Source organism: Akebia trifoliata, chromosome 3, assembly GCF_017979445.1.
Source record: "Akebia trifoliata isolate Shusen 1 chromosome 3, ASM1797944v1, whole genome shotgun sequence".
Classification (NCBI taxonomy): Eukaryota; Viridiplantae; Streptophyta; class Magnoliopsida; order Ranunculales; family Lardizabalaceae; genus Akebia; species Akebia trifoliata.
Window position 1 is genome coordinate 54,748,847 of NC_141377.1, and position 15,976 is coordinate 54,764,822.

General features: G+C 34.3%; 1 protein-coding gene across 1 annotated transcript; it reads right to left on the reverse strand.

Annotated features, from left to right (window-relative positions):
- Positions 1–8,084: 8,084 nt before the first annotated feature.
- On the reverse strand, positions 8,085–15,899 carry LOC147408055 (SKP1-like protein 1B). The gene is made up of 2 exons (XM_086436908.1): positions 15,370–15,899; positions 8,085–8,508 (listed from the first exon to the last, which is right to left on the reverse strand). Exons 1-2 carry the CDS (start codon positions 15,658–15,660, stop codon positions 8,335–8,337), a joined length of 465 nt encoding a protein of 154 aa, XP_086293034.1. The 5' UTR covers positions 15,661–15,899; the 3' UTR covers positions 8,085–8,334.
- Between the last annotated feature and the right edge of the window lie 77 nt (positions 15,900–15,976).

The window sequence follows — 15,976 nt, forward strand, 5'->3', positions numbered from 1 at the left end:
GAGTCCGTCTTTGAAGCGTCCAGCTCGCTTCAAATTTCGAAGAAACCCTCTTCCTTATTAGACACGTGGCATTTTCTTGTTTATTTTACTTACATTTTAAAAATTGTAAGGGTAGCCATTCATTTTTAACACCTTAGATGAGCTTAAAAAAATAATTTTTTTTTTTAATACGAATATTTTCTTTCAATCTAGAAGATTGTTGTTCGATTGTCAATGTAATAATCAATGTAGGCCAATAACTCTTTTTAAGATTTGCAATTTTAAAAATAAATTTGCGCGCAAGAGAGAAATCTTCCCTCCATTGTTGATGTTATTCCACATGTCAAACTCCACAAGGTGATAAGATCACCTTGTGACATTCAAAAACATGATCCGATTCAATAGGATTGTAGAGAACAAAATTATATGAATTTTAAAAAAAATATAATTATTTTTTATCATCTAATTTTATTTTTAAATTTGGTAGTCAATAACCGTCCATTTTTGACACCTTAGATGAAGCAAGAAAAATGAATTTTTTTTTTTAATATGAATATTTTAATGTAATCTGGAAGACTGTGTTGTTGGATTGTCAATGTGATAATCAATGTAGGCCCAACAACCCTTTTTTAGATTTGAAATCTTAAAGAATAAATCTACAGGCAGAGAGAGAGAAACTTTCTATTTTTGATGTCGTTGCACATGTCAACTCTTGTTGCGTTGTGAGCAAAAAATCACTCGATCATCTATAGCCATGGTTCCTGTAGCACATATCCAACGATCAAAATAGTGCCACATCAACCATACACTTAGATTCAATAGCCTTCATTTTCAAACACATGGATCTAGAGTCAAAAAAATGTTTTTGATTATTATTTTTTAAATCAAATCTAAATCATGATCACAAGAAGCTGATATGTTAGTTTTTTTTTCCAAGATAAATCTCTCTCATCTATTGGATTTGTGCAACAAGATGGTACAAGAACCGAGTGCTATAGAACATTTGGTGTGACATAGGCAAAAAGAGAGAATTTCTCTGTCTTGCCCCATATGGAAATATGAAATTTCATGATCAAATTGCTTTGTGGCAATAAAAAACATGACCCGATGCCATGAGATTTTAGAGGACGAAATTATATAAATTCCAATTTTTTTTAAAAGGGTTATTTTTCCCTGTTAATTTTTAATTTAGTTGCTCAGTAGTTGTCCATTTTTAGCACCTTAGATCAAGGTTGAAAAACTTTTTTTCTTTAAATATGAGTTTTTTTTTCACAAAATCCAGAGGACTGTGATATTAGATTTCCATTGTCATAACCCATGAGGGCTTAGCAATCCATTTTAAGATTTGAAATCTTAAATTAAATGAATGGGCAAAGGAGGCATGTGCATGATAGAGAGATTGTCTCTCTATTGCTTAAGTCATTTGCGCCAAATGTCAAGTGACTGGTGGGTTGTAAGCACTGTGAGCAAAAAAATCACTTTGCACAGTCCGTGCCTCTATGGAGGCAAGTATTTTTTGCTCACAGCCCAACATGCCTTTGACATATGGCGCATATGACATAAATAATAAGAGATAAAATTTCTCTCTTGCCCATAGTTAAAAGACATAATTTCTTAATAAGATCACTTTGTGGAATTAAAAAACATGATCTAATACCACAGTGTTGTAGAAGATGAAATTCTTGAATTATATATATATATATATAAAACATTATTTTTCACACTACATCAAAATGCGCCATACACGATGGCTCCAAACAATCATTTCTATGGAAAACAACTACTCTAAACATCGCATGAGCAGTTGTTCTAAAGTGAGTCTATTTTTATTTGCGATAGATGCAAATAGTAGGAAAAGTGTCATTTTTCTGGATTTTCAAGTAAAAAAAAAAATACTTTCTTTTTATAGGTAATGACTGCAAAAAAATAAAAATAAAAAAAATAAAAAATAAAAATAAAAATCCTTTATTAGAGACATACATCTTGTTTTGCTTTTACAATTTTCTTTCCCATTTGATTTTCTTCCTTCAATTTACTGAATTTATATTGGTCATGAATTTGAGAACACATCCATCAAATGAAACTCAAATTTACCCATAGAAGCACACTTGCATGTGTCGTGTAGCTCACTTGGTTGTACATCAACAGCAATAATAACCCCACCCTGGATCCAGCTTGAAAACGTTTTTTTTTTTTTTAATATTTTTTTTGACATTGAGTTTTTTAATGAAATCTAAAAGGTTTTGGTGTTTGGTTGCCAATATGATAATCCATTTGGGTCTCACGACCGTTTTTAAGATTTGAAATCTTAAAACTAAAATTTGTGGGCAAAGGATATGCGGGCAGGAAAGAGAAATTTTCTCTTTGTTGCTTATATCATCTGCGCCGTAAGTCAAATGGGTATTTGGCTGTGAGCAAAACATCACTCCCGTGGAGGCCAACCACCCTTTAGGGAACGCTTAAGTTTGATATTGTGTAATGATTTTGTAACTCAACCTGACAGGGCAACTCAAAAACTCAACTGACGTGTACCCTGCAAGAACTGCAACTTTTCCCTTATGGTACACAACAACACATCCCTATAAAACATGTGCAATTGTGTATCTCGAGGGCAAACAGCTAGGGTACTTGCATCGGCCACATCAGTGAGTTTTTGAGTTACCCTATCAAGTTGAATTACAAAATCAACACTCTTTGATATTTTCAGTTTAAAATATTTGAGAGTTGTTATTGACACTCAACTTTTATTTTGACAATTAAAAATAGTCACGATTTTCTAAGAGCAACTCCAACGCATTACCCTTCCCTTGGCCTACCAACTCCCAACTGTCAATTAAAAATAGATTCCAAAAATTTCGACTCCAACGTATGACCCATCCCTCACCATTTTTTTGGGTCTAGACATTTTCGATACCTAAAAAAGGTACTCTGACTTGGTTACCCATCCTTTTTAGAGGGGGAAAATTCCGACAGTTATGTTGAATTGAATAAGAAAGTTTTAAATCTGAATTGAATTAAAAAATTATTAAACAATTTAAGGGTAGCACAGTTGGAGTGCATATCACATAGATACCCATAATTGCTAATCACAATACCTAAAATACTCATTTATGGGTATGGACAACTGCAGTGTATAGAACCATAAATGTTTCCTCGGGATAGACAACTACACATCCCCATAAATATGTGCAAGAGAGAAATTTTCTCTTTTTAACCACTTGTCAAACAACTGTGGTGCCGTGAGTAAAAAACAACTCCTTGATTAAGATCTTATTCATAAATCCATTGACCAATTATTGGCCATTTATCGTCTGGGTAGTCTCTTCCTTCTTCGACTTACCAATTTATATATATATATAGGGTCCCGTTCAGCAACAAACATTTTGGCAAAACATTTTTCAAAACATGGGTTAGAGGTCTTGGAATGGGCTGATTTTTGGTGAGGATGATCTCCTCACCGTAGAAATCATCCTCACCAAAAATCAGCCCATTCCAAGACCTCTAACCCATGTTTTGAAAAATGTTTTGCCAAAATGTTTGTTGCTGAACATTTCCCATATATATATATAGGGTCACGTTCAATGGCTAACTTTTTGGCAAAACATGAGTTAGAAGTTTTGGAATGGGCTGATTTTTGGTGAGGAGATCATCCTCACCAAAAATCAGCTCATTCCAAAACTTCTAACCCATGTTTACAAGTTGAAAAATCGTGGACCGTCTGTTTTTTGTAAACTATTTTTGATGGGGTTAGAAGTTTTGGAATGGGCTGATTTTTGGTGATGATGATCTCCTCACCGTAGAGATCATCCTCACCAAAAATCAGCCCATTCCAAAACTTCTAACTTATGTTTTGAAAAATGTTTTGTCAAAAAGTTAGCAATTGAACGTGAACCCATATATATATATATATATTGTGTTTGATGGACAACTTACTTTTTAATAGAGCGCTGATTTTCTAACTCAATTCTAACAGACTAACTCAAAAACTCATTGATGTGGCATGTACAAGAACTTTAGATTTTTTTCCTTCAGGTACACAATTACACATGTTTATGGGGATGTACAGTTGTGTATCTAGAAGGAAAAAATCTACGGTTCTTGCACATGCCACATCAATGAGTTTTTTAGTTAGTATGTCAAATTTGAGTTAGAAAATCATTACATTTTTTAATATCGTGGTGGTGGGTGGATGGACAGGTCATACGTGTGCTTTGTCTCTATAGTCTGGAGGTTGCAAATCTTGTATACATGAAAATTAATTAACCAAATCCTAGCCAGACCAAATGTCTTCAAGGTATGATCGGTCGTAACAACGTAACATTTCCAAAAGAAAAGATGCAAGGATTTTAAGGAATAAAAAGGGAGCTTCACTCTTCAATTGGTCAATCAAATCATCCATTCAATTGAGAACATCATGGCATAATGGCATCGTCATTGATAATTAAGAGTATGTAACTATAATGCAAGCGTCAAAGCTCATAATATATAGTGAGATTATAAATATGCGATGGGAAGAAAAAAAATAGAGGCACCATATACAATAACACTACACTAGTATTTTAAAAGCATTAGAGTAGAAAGATGAGGTCCACTCCATAGAAAGAGAAGGTGAGAATATCACATTAATGTCTTGTCTATCTATTAGCAACTAATTAATAACAGTTATATATACATCATTAATTAAAAACTTATTACGTACACACAAACAATTTAGTACATATTAGGAGTGCAACGTGCATGATAATGTTATTGATATATCATACTTTAATTAAACTTTTGTAAGATATTAGGTCATAAATAATTTTTAGTGGAATCTAATAATATCATAAATAAATAAAAAAACATAGTTTTAGCAAAAGAAAATTAGAAAGTTCTCATAGTTTGTGTTATATAGATAATTAGTTAATATTATTTATATTAATATTAGTATATTAAATATCAAAAAGGCCTCATTTAGAGTTTTCACCTTAGGCCTGAAACATGTATTGACCTGGTTGGAAGAAAAGCTTTTGAAGTCTTTAGAGGAACGAACCCCTTTACCTTTTTTTTTAGAGCTGCTATTGGCACCCCAACTTTTACTTATTACACCTCAATTAAAAAATAAAGAAAAAAGGTGAATGATTCAGAAAAAGTAAAAGTTGGGGTGCCGATAGAAACTCTCTGTTCTTTTTTGCTAGATTTCAATTTTATTTTTTTTGGGATTTAGGATTTTATATCCGCCTAACAATCATTGCAAACAACTACTGAATTTGTTTGAAATGAGTGTCATAACGTTTTGTATCGGTGAGATTATAATTTGGGACAAACTTTGGTAACATTTTAATAGTGTGTTTAATCTTCAGTTGGGGTGTCAAAAATAATTTAAGAACTTGAGGTGTAATAAGTAAAAGTTAGGGTGCCAATAGCAGCTATCTTTTGTTTTCTTTTTTTCCTTCCTGACTTATATTTGAGATGACTTTTCTAGCTTGAAGCCACGTTTGAGGGCTCTCAATGAAACTAGATTCTTCTTTGCAATCCCAAGCATCTCACACTTCGTTTGATGGAAAGATTCAACATGGGTTGAGACCATAGTAACAATTCTCATTCGGTAATTATTTGGTGGAGCTTCAATTCGGATAAAAGTAATGTAGGAAAATCAGAATTTTTTTTTTTTTGAATATATAAAATGATGTTTTTGGATTTCTTATCAAAATCCATCAATTTCAACCTCCTAAAAAAACCCTATCCTGTTCTTCAGATTTGGATGTTCAAGAAAATAAAATTTTGAGGTTTATGGGTAAAAATTTTACCATATTTTGTGGTCAATTGTGTCTGTCAGTCACCAATTAATTCATTGATTTGCCGAATTAATCCGTTAGTCCCTTATTTGGAGAACTTTTTCAAAAAATCGGCGAATTTTGTGAATATAGTTGAGCCTAGTGTTTTCAATTTGAGAAACCTTATATTTTTTACACGATAATAACAGAGTTAATTGGAAAGGTTTCAATTCGGAAAAAGTTTCATACAAATCAAGAAAATTTCCCAGAACAAATATTAAGTATAGCTGTTAAGACAAATCAAGATCGAACACATGTCGCATGGAGGTCCTTGTCGAATGAGGGATGTACTCAAGACGGTTCCTTGGAATGTCTTTTTGGTTGGGATGACAATCCAGGTGCAAACCAATGACACAAATCTCAAAAATGTCAAATTAGAGTTTAATAAAGCTAAACTTATACATAGGAGAGGATTACAATAGATTAAAGGGATGATTGGCTTTTCTATTTTGGCCAAAAATCTAACTTAAGCATTGGAGGTTCTTTGGCACTGTACAACAAATAAGATGGTGGACTTTGAGTGCAAGACATTAGTGACTCAAGACATTGGTTACAACCGAAAATCTCCTTCACCTCTTTGATGTCATTAATTGGAAATTTTAAATTTAAAAACCACCAATACGGCAACTGAATAAATCACAGCGATACAGTGATCGTTGAACATTTGTTAAAGTCTCATGTTGTTGATCTACCCTTACTCTCCCCTTTCACAAATCAATTCCAAATCCACATTTTAAAAGCCAAGATTAAACTGCTTCTAGGTTCTTAATCATCTCCGAGCCATACTAGTCTTTGTTGGAATTAGAGGGTTGAATTAGAAAACCCTTTAATATTCATTTATTTGCAACCATATGGTAAATCAATCTATTAACCATAGGGTATTTAAATCCCATGTTTGCTTTATGCTTTTTACTTTATGCTTTATGCTTTTTACTTTATTGCTTTATGTTTAGTTGAATGTTTTGATTTTGCCTTGAGTAATTTTAGTCCCACATCGACTAGAAGAAGAATTGATTTGCAATTCTTAAGTAGTTGTACTTCTAATAACTTTAAAGTGGATAGAAGTAGTGGGCGGGCTCACGCGCGCACACGGGGGTCCAAGAGGGAAACCCACGGTTCTAATAGGAATTTGGATCCACCGGTCCGAAAACCTTAATGCGTGTGCGCACGTATGCAGGGGGGGTGCAAATCCTCACGTGGGTGCGCGCAAAGGCCCGTTTTTGCTCAAGGCCTAAGCTCAATAAATCTAGACGTTTTTAAATTCTGAAACAGCAATGTGTCTATTCGGAACCAGTTTGTGACTGTTCTAAACAGTCACTGTCTCTTTTATTTATATCAATTGTTTAATCGATTTTAACCACTTAATTTATTTTTTTCTCTGCTATTTTATATTTTCGCATTATCAGTAATTTACTATTCGTTGTGAGAGCACACAACATCATCGAGTTCGAAGTTACGTTCCAATTTAGAGTACCCTTTTGGATACGTGGGTTGTTGAATCCTGCAGAACGAACGCCTACAGACTGTGGTACCGTAGCAGGGGCGAATTTCGTTTTAGGACAGTGCTTTGTGCACACCTCAACCATTTCTTTTTTAGGTAATATTTTCTATTGCATTCAATTTGAAAATCAAGATTTATTTCTAACTTCTTCTCTCTCTGCCATAAGAAATCAGTACATAAGAAATAACAGTCTTCATGGGTGCATTTGTGACAATCTGAACAACCAATATTAAAAGTTTAAATCCCATATATGTCGACAAACTTCACCTATATAGTGCAACTCTTGAAAGCTCTCTCTTCCTTTTACATGAACCTTACCCTTGTAACTGTGCGCATTGCTTCAACTAAACAATTTTCCATGTGTCCTGCCTGCCAAGTATGTAAGCCTTTCCCTTTTTGAGTCTTTTGAGTTACTTTAGACTCGTGAGAGAGCGTGTACTCCACTTTCTTTAAAGATTACCCTCAACTAAGTAGAATGTTTGCCAAACATAAAGCTCTCCTGGTTGTTTTAAACTTAAGCAGATTTGAGCAGCACAAGATATAGAAACAGAAACTAGTAACAACTGGTGAAACCAAGTCCCAAACCAAAAGAATATAAGGGGACAAAATAGTACTAAAATGTACAGATATTCTGCAAGTAATAGACTATACAAAGAAGCCTGGGGATATGGTGAAGGCTTTAACTTTTAACATCAGTAGATACTCATCTATTATAGACATGGAAGATGACCTGAAACCAGAACCAAATAAATTGTAATGGTTCAAGTAATGATACACCGGGAGCAGGATTAGATGCAGTAGAAGAACACAAAATATACATATATATAGAACCAAACTTTGGTCCATCGGAAAGGGAAAGTGAGAATCACATTAACGTCTTTCTACAAGCAAAACCAACAACTATATATACACTACTAAGAATTTACTACTATTAATAGAAAACATACTCACGTGCCATGCACATATGCACACACGTCCACCCCATACAAATATATATATATGAAGAGTCCATGTTCATTAGTCTTGCACGCCTAGACTTCACTCAAAGGCCCATTGGTTCGCCCTCCGAACCTCCTCCACCTCCTCCGGGGTGAACATATTTTTTATGTTGAATATCTTGCAAATCCCCTCTGGTGTCTTCCAAATGATGTACTGAGCTGTTGTCTGGACAGTCAGGTCTAGCAAGCTCTTGATGTTCAGGAAATTTGCAGCCTGAAAAAGCAGACACAATGTCCAAGCCACAAACAATAAACTTTCATAATAGAGAGACTGCAACATGTGTTAAGTGTAGAAAATGTAAGCTAACCAATTCACATGATTTGACAAATGTGCCATAAAAATAGCTCATCACAAAATTCGTGAACCCATGACACTAAGTTGCCGACCAAGTAAATGATGGTAGATGAAGAATTGAAGATTACCCCAAACACTACAAATCTAAGCTATCCAAGAGATCGTTTAAGAGTACTAGGGAAGTTCAACCAATTCATCCTACCTGCAAATGTCACAAGAATTTCATGAAAGAATATTTTAGAGAAGGCATTGTTAATCGATAGATACCCGAGAATCGAATAAATTAAAGATTGATGAAGGCTTGTGTTGAACACAATGTTCTTAAGACAATTTTGTTCCCGTAATTTGGTACCCATGGATCTATGAACAATTGTCTCCCAGGATACAACGATCACACATGCAGAGACAGTACTTCAATTTGCACGTCTAGCGAACCGAACGCTAAGTTTGTACTCCCAAGGAATGCATACAAGAAATTCAAAATACAAGTTAAAACAGGAGAGAAGAGAAATTTTTTTGAATGAAATAACCAAGGTCGAAATGACCTATTTATAAAAAAAGGAAGCGACATGGTGTCTCTAGAAAAGATAAGGTTTCTAAGAGACACGATGTCTCTTGGAAAAGAAAATGTGTCTCTTAAGAGAAAACTCAAAATCCAATGGTTTAAATCTTTCTTGAGCCCATGGGCCCCTTGCGCGTGTATGGGCTTACCCAAGTCTCTCTCTCATATTCATTTAAATGATATGAGAAGTTCTAAATAAGAACTAGACAAATTTCTTATTCCTATCCGACGTGGGTCTAAAGAGTTTCATTAACAAATTCAATAGTTCTACAAACCACATAAAACAAACCATGGCTAGTAGAGGTTGTTTGGAAGCGATTTCTCATTCACTCAAAAAGGATTTTTGACAACAAAATAAATGAAATTATTCTCTTCAAAGAGAAGAATAAGTTCTCAAGTAGTCCCACCTTAAACAAAGTGTGGGCCCCACTTCAAACATAGCTCAAAGTGACCCACTTGGTCACAAAAATCACAAAAATCTGCAGATTTTTCCAACAGGCATTCCAGCAAAAGATCAAACCGAATACAAGAAATTTTAACTTCAGTATTATGGTCTCTTCTTTGCAAAATGCAATACAAGTGGGGAGAGTTGAGAGGGAAGCAGCGCAAGAACAGTCGAGGATAATATAAATACTTTCAAAATTTCATATATTATAAAAATGTATTTTTAATATTAAACATAACATACTATGAACATTGATTCATTCATATCTTATCCAAGATTGAGATGGCTCGAGCGAGTCATCTCGGTATCATTCAAGAACAAGATGGATTTTCAATGTGAATTGGCCAGCACAGTCTACTTTGACAATTGACACGACTTGGATGATATTTTGAAAATCTCAACGGAGTCAATAAAACTGGTTTTTGTACTTTTGTTAAAATTAATTATTTTATTATAATTTACATATTTATTTTTCTAAATAATAATTTGATCTTGTAACTAAGCATCTCCTAATCCACCATATTTTGTAAAAAAATAAAAATAAATATTTTTTTGCTCTACCATTCATAACGATTGGGACGGCAACGCAATTAAAACTTTCAATAATTACAAACACCCCCTCCTCAAATTAAAACAACATAGTCAGTCTTCTCCACGAGAACCTTATCCAACTCTCTCTCTCTCTCTCTCTCATGATGAGGATGTTTTTTTTTGTATGTTTGGAAGAGATGGAAGAAGGGAATGAGGCCAAAGTTATGGGATGTTTTCACACATTTCACTCTAATTGCATCTCAAAGTGGGTTGGACGTAAACCAACTTGTCCTTTTGTGTAGGTTTGGTCATGAGAAGTCTATTAATGGTGGTAAGCACAAGAGAAGAAGAATTGGGACTTGAAGACTAAATTTTGAATTTATTCCGTTATTTGGAAAAAAAATGATGATTTTATAGAGAATTATGAGTTATATTATTAATTCTTCTTCTCCTTGTCCTCCTCCTTATTTAAAATAACGAATAATTTTGAGATATCCTTATGGATTTTGGTAAATATTTGAAATATACATGTGGGCTTCTATGAGAAACTATAGAAAATGACCAAAATATTCTCTTTTTTTCTTTTTTTTGAAAGGTCAACAGGGTTAAGGTAGACCCAGACTAGCTACAACCTCAGGAAAGGAAAACCCATACGATCCTGATCAATGATAGAACCAAGGTTACAAGGGAGAACGCTACTATCTATTTTAGAACATTCCATGGAGTCTTGGGAGGATGCAACATAATTCGCAGCTCTGTTAGCTTCCCTGAAAACATGGTTGAAGATGTACTAGTGGAAACTAAGATGGAGCCTTCTAATAGAAATGATTAAGTGTATAGCACTCAATGGAGTACTCCATTGGTCGTTAAGGATATTGACAGCTGTTAATGAGTCTGCCTGAACCCAAATGTTGAGGCAACCTTTTGCAATACACAGCTTGAGGCCTTCAAGGATAGCCTATATTTCGTGATAAAGGATTGAAACGGGGTCCGCATGGCCTGCAATAGCAGCAATCACCACTCCTTCATGGTCTCGAATGATTGCTCCAAGTCCAGCTTGAGTGTCTGAGAATGAGCCATCAGTGTTGAGTGCCCAAGTGCCAATGTTTGGCCTTGGCCTGGAGTAATAAACTCTCCTAGGCAGTGAGAAGCTTGCACTAAATTCCCAAGCTTGAAGGAAGTGCCGATTGTAATCAAAATCCTCGATATCTTTCGAGGAATCTTCAAACTTTAAACGAATTTCTTCTTGAATATAGAGATAGTGGTGTGGTTGTTGAAGATCGCACCAAAATACTCTCATCATCAACCTCATGCCCTAAACCCTTCATTTTCCCCCAACAACATATGGTCTTCAACATCATTAACCTTCAAGGATAAATTTTTTTATTTATTTGTCGACACTGAGTTTTTTTTTTTTTGTTGCAAAATTTGTTGATTTTTCTTCAAGAATCCACGTTTTCATATGGAGATATGATGATTGCAATGGAGATTGAAGGTCGATGGAGGTTGGCTAGGGTCTTCCTCAAGAGGAGATCAAATGGGAGAGAAAGATAGAGAGATTTTAGGGTTCATGGGGGCGAAGTTCAAATGGGAAAGAGAGGAGTTCGATGTTGTTTTAATTGGGGAAAGAGGTGTTTGTAATCATTGAAATTTCAATAAGTTGGTTGTCATCCCAATTGATTTGAATCGTTAGATCTTAAGAGATCTAACAAAGGCTATATGTTGTTTCCCTTAGTTGTTTGTTGATCCCTAAGGGCACACGTTACTAATGGAACACCAATGCCTATAAAATAATGCAATCAATAACAAACTTAGTAGAGTGTCCCAGAGTATTTTTGGTCAAAAATAAAAAAAATTGGGCAATTTTGGTACAAAAATCAGATTCCAAGGTGTATTTAGTGCACTTTAACATGTGCCCTTGGGGCATAAGTTAACAAAATTCTATATATATATATGGGTCAAGATCCGTAGACACATAAAACTACAACGTTTTTGTCTTATATGGGCAAAAGGTTCGGAATGAGCTGATTTTTTGTGAGGATGATCTCTATGGTGAGGAGATCATCCTTGCAAAAAATCAGCCATTCCAAAACTTCTAACCCCATCAAAAGTGATTTACAAAAATTGGACAGTCTAAAATTTGTCAACTTGTAAATATGGGGCTAGAAGTTTCATAATGGGCTGATTTTTGGCAAGGATGATCTCCTCACCATAGAGATCATTCTCACAAAAAATCAGCCCATTCTAAACCTTTTTGCCCATATAAGACAAAACAAGTTGTAGCTTTATGAGTAGCTTTATATGTATACGGATCCTAATCCTATCTATATATATATAATAAAGGAGGATGGTTGTCATCCCCTTTGCTTAGTCTTTATCCCCTATAAGCAACGTACCTCTAGGAAAACTTTCAATTTATTCCCTTTTCTTTTCTCCTTCTTTTTAATGATACCCTTAACTTTATTGCATTTCCTCTTCCACCCCTTTTCCAAGAATACTCTTTTAGTTTTATATATTTTCTTTCCTCTTCTCACACTTTTCCCCTTTATTGTTTTTTTTTCCTTTTTTACACCCTTAACCCCAAATAGCATAGGTAAACTCTAGTATATAATAAAGCAAGACGATTGACCCCCCCCCCCTCCTCCTCCTCCTCCTCCTCCTCCTCCTCCTCCTCCTCCTCCTCCTCGAATAGAGATTTGCTATTTTGAAATTTATGTGCTAAGCTAATGAACCAATGGCATCATGACAGGTATTGAAAATTACTAAAAAAAGATGCTTAAATTGCTCCAGGTATTTTGAAATTTATTGTTTTTTCTCTTCTTTCCCTTTCCAAAATTACACCTTATATTATTGTCTTTTCTCTTCTAACCCCCTTTTTCAAAAAACCCTTCAACATTATATATTGTCTTTACTTGGTTCACATATTTTCCAATAATTCTCTTCCAAATTTATTGTTTATCCTCTTCTCCACCCTTTAACAATAATACTCCTCCAAATTTATGTCTTTCCTCTTTTACCCCTTAATTCCAAAGAGAATGCCACTCAAATTCTACTTAATAAATAATTGTAACCAAGTTAAGAGGCTGAAGTTGATGCCAGACTTCCTTGCTTCTATTGCAAGCAAGGTGATGCAAAGTAAGAAGGGAAAAAGATTTGAAGGGCCCAATCCGCTTCCAAGTTTTGAGAAATGAATCCCATTACACGACACGTGTTTTCTTTTTCTTTTTCTCTTCTTGACATGTGTGAGATGACTTTTCTAGTTTGAAGCCGGTGTAAGACTTAAAACGGGTCGGATATGAGTATATCTAGAATCAATCCGAATCTGACTCAAATCCTACTAGTAAAACCATATCCAAACCACTTTGTTTTCACCATATCCGGATCCAACCCGACCAAATTCATTGATTCGAGTCAGTTAATTTTAAACCATTTAAGGCTATTTCAACAAGACCTTTCCATTTTTAGAAGGGGACCTTGACCATTGCTCCGTACACTTGTTGGCTAAACAAATCTATATTAAAAAATATAAAAATATAACTAATAAAATAATATGTCATTTGGATCTAGACGTATACAGGGATGGATCTATATCTAACCCGAGTCAAGGGATATCAACCCATAACCGAACCATCTTTTAATTCGGATATACTTGAATGAACTAAATCTGCTAAATTTGGATTTAGATGACTCAAATTTCAAATAAAATCCGACTCATTTTAAGCACTTGAAGCCACGGTTGAGGCTATAGGGATGACACTTGATTCGGTTTGGTCCGGTTTGAGGCCAAAATGGAACCCAACCGACATTGGTTGGTTCCACTTGATAAGAATAAAACCAAACCATAACAACAGTGGAACCAGACCGAACTAGATTCAGTTTGATTCGGTTCTATGGATTGCCAATATTCTATAAATTGAAAATAACATATTTTTAATGAAAAATAAACATAAAATTTCATACATCGCATCTATGGTTCCTACACACTTCCACGTCAAGAAAGTGAGATATGAGGTACAATCTTGAGGTCACTCCAACATAGCTCTTAACCAATCCCTAAAAGTCGTGATTTATTCATAAAAAGAATCATTAATCTATGTCTTAACTCTTAAAATAATTTATCATAAGTTAATATGTATTTATTACATAAGTGTTCAATTCTCAGTTTGGTTCAATTCTATACATGCTTGATCCGAGAACCGTACCAACTTTCGTTGGTTCTCCATTTTCTTAACCCGACCGAACCAAACCATCAAGAAGCTATCGATTTGGTTAGGTTCTTGATTTGAAAGGATTGGTCGCACACTTACGAGGCTCTCCATGAAACAGATGGTTCTAAATTACAACATTTTTTAAGGGATGCATTATTCTTTGGAAACATCTCAACCGCCTATTTGATGCAGAGCCTCAAACATGGGTTGAAGTCGCATTTAGTTCACGATTTTAATAGTTATCAATTAAAATTTTTTTTAAATCGAAAAAATTAGGAAGTTTTTGAAAAAATATTTGATCTTTCAAAAAATCACAATTAATCATGATTTAATCCCTATTTTTTTTTTTAAATCACAAACTATTTTTGTTTTTAGCATTTTCAAGTATTATTTTTTTTTCATTTAATATATAAAATACATATATTTTTTAATATTTAGAACAATTATTTTTAGTTTTTAATTTATCCATGTTTTCCCGAAGTTCTCTCGCCGAATTATTCCTGAACCAAACCCCCAAATTTAAAAATTAAATTCATTGATAAAAAAATAAACTCTTTTATTTTTTTTATTCTTTTAATTTTCTTTTGAACGTTATCTTTATTTATATAACGTCTGATTCCACTATGAGTTGAATTCATGAGGCATCAGGGCCTCTACTTGGGGAAGAATTTTCTATTTGGGGCGAATACTCTCATGCCTAGCTTCTTAATCCTTTACTGGGAAGTTCAGACCTAGTTACAAGAATAGGTGGTTGTTTAATTTAGTTATTTTAGAAATTCATGTATTAATTATAACAATGCTTTGTTAGATTTTTGAGATTGATCATCTTGAATTGGTTTTGGAGGTCCAATCTGATTCGGTAAGTCTCCTCGAAAAGAATCAATGATGTGATCATAGGCAAGATCGTATCATAATTTTTTTTTTTGAAAGGTATATCGTATCATAATTTGATGATCAATATCATATAATTTTGGCAATCAAACATATCTTAATTAATCATCGAAAAAAAAAAAAATTAGAACCAAAAGATTTACCAGGGTAAGATCTAACAATGTGACCAGATCGACTCTGAGAAAGTCTATGTCCCACTTCCTGAGTTCCTCATCGACGTACGGATCACCAATTTTAGGGCTCACAACATGTTTCTTACAGTACTCGATCACTTTTTCCAGAATTTTACCCGTAACGTTTGGCACCGGGATCTCCATCTCATTGTCCTCCAAAACCTCAATCAAGTGCTTGAGGGTCTGGGATTCGAGTGCAACAGCTACATCGATTTCGAAAGTCTCTCCATCTGAGCTCTTCAAAGTTACTTTCTTCGACATGATTACAGATATACAAAATACAATAACACAAAGATGAACAAGAACAAGAATAAGAATAACAACAAGTCTAACTTCTCCCTCTCTAGATCACCATTTTGAAAAATAGATGATGGAACTTCCGATGAAACCAACGCGTAGTTTGAATTTTTTTTTTTGATTGACTTTCTTACCAACGCGTAGTTTCAAGGATAGAATCGGTTCACTGGCTAGGAAAAAACTTTGAAACATGGCCCTTAAAGTTTTGTGAATATTTGAGATACTCTTTGTGTTTTCAAAACTGATGTAAGCCCTTTAAGTTTCTCTCATTAACTGTCTA

Excerpts from the sequence above, each read along its gene's own strand:
- LOC147408055 (XM_086436908.1), bottom strand. The coding sequence starts at position 15,660 with ATGTCGAAGAAAGTAACTTTGAAGAGCTCAGATGGAGAGACTTTCGAA. Across the intron at positions 8,509-15,369 it reads CATTGTTAGATCTTACCCTG|GCTGCAAATTTCCTGAACAT; the intron begins GTAAATCTTTTG and ends CTGCTTTTTCAG.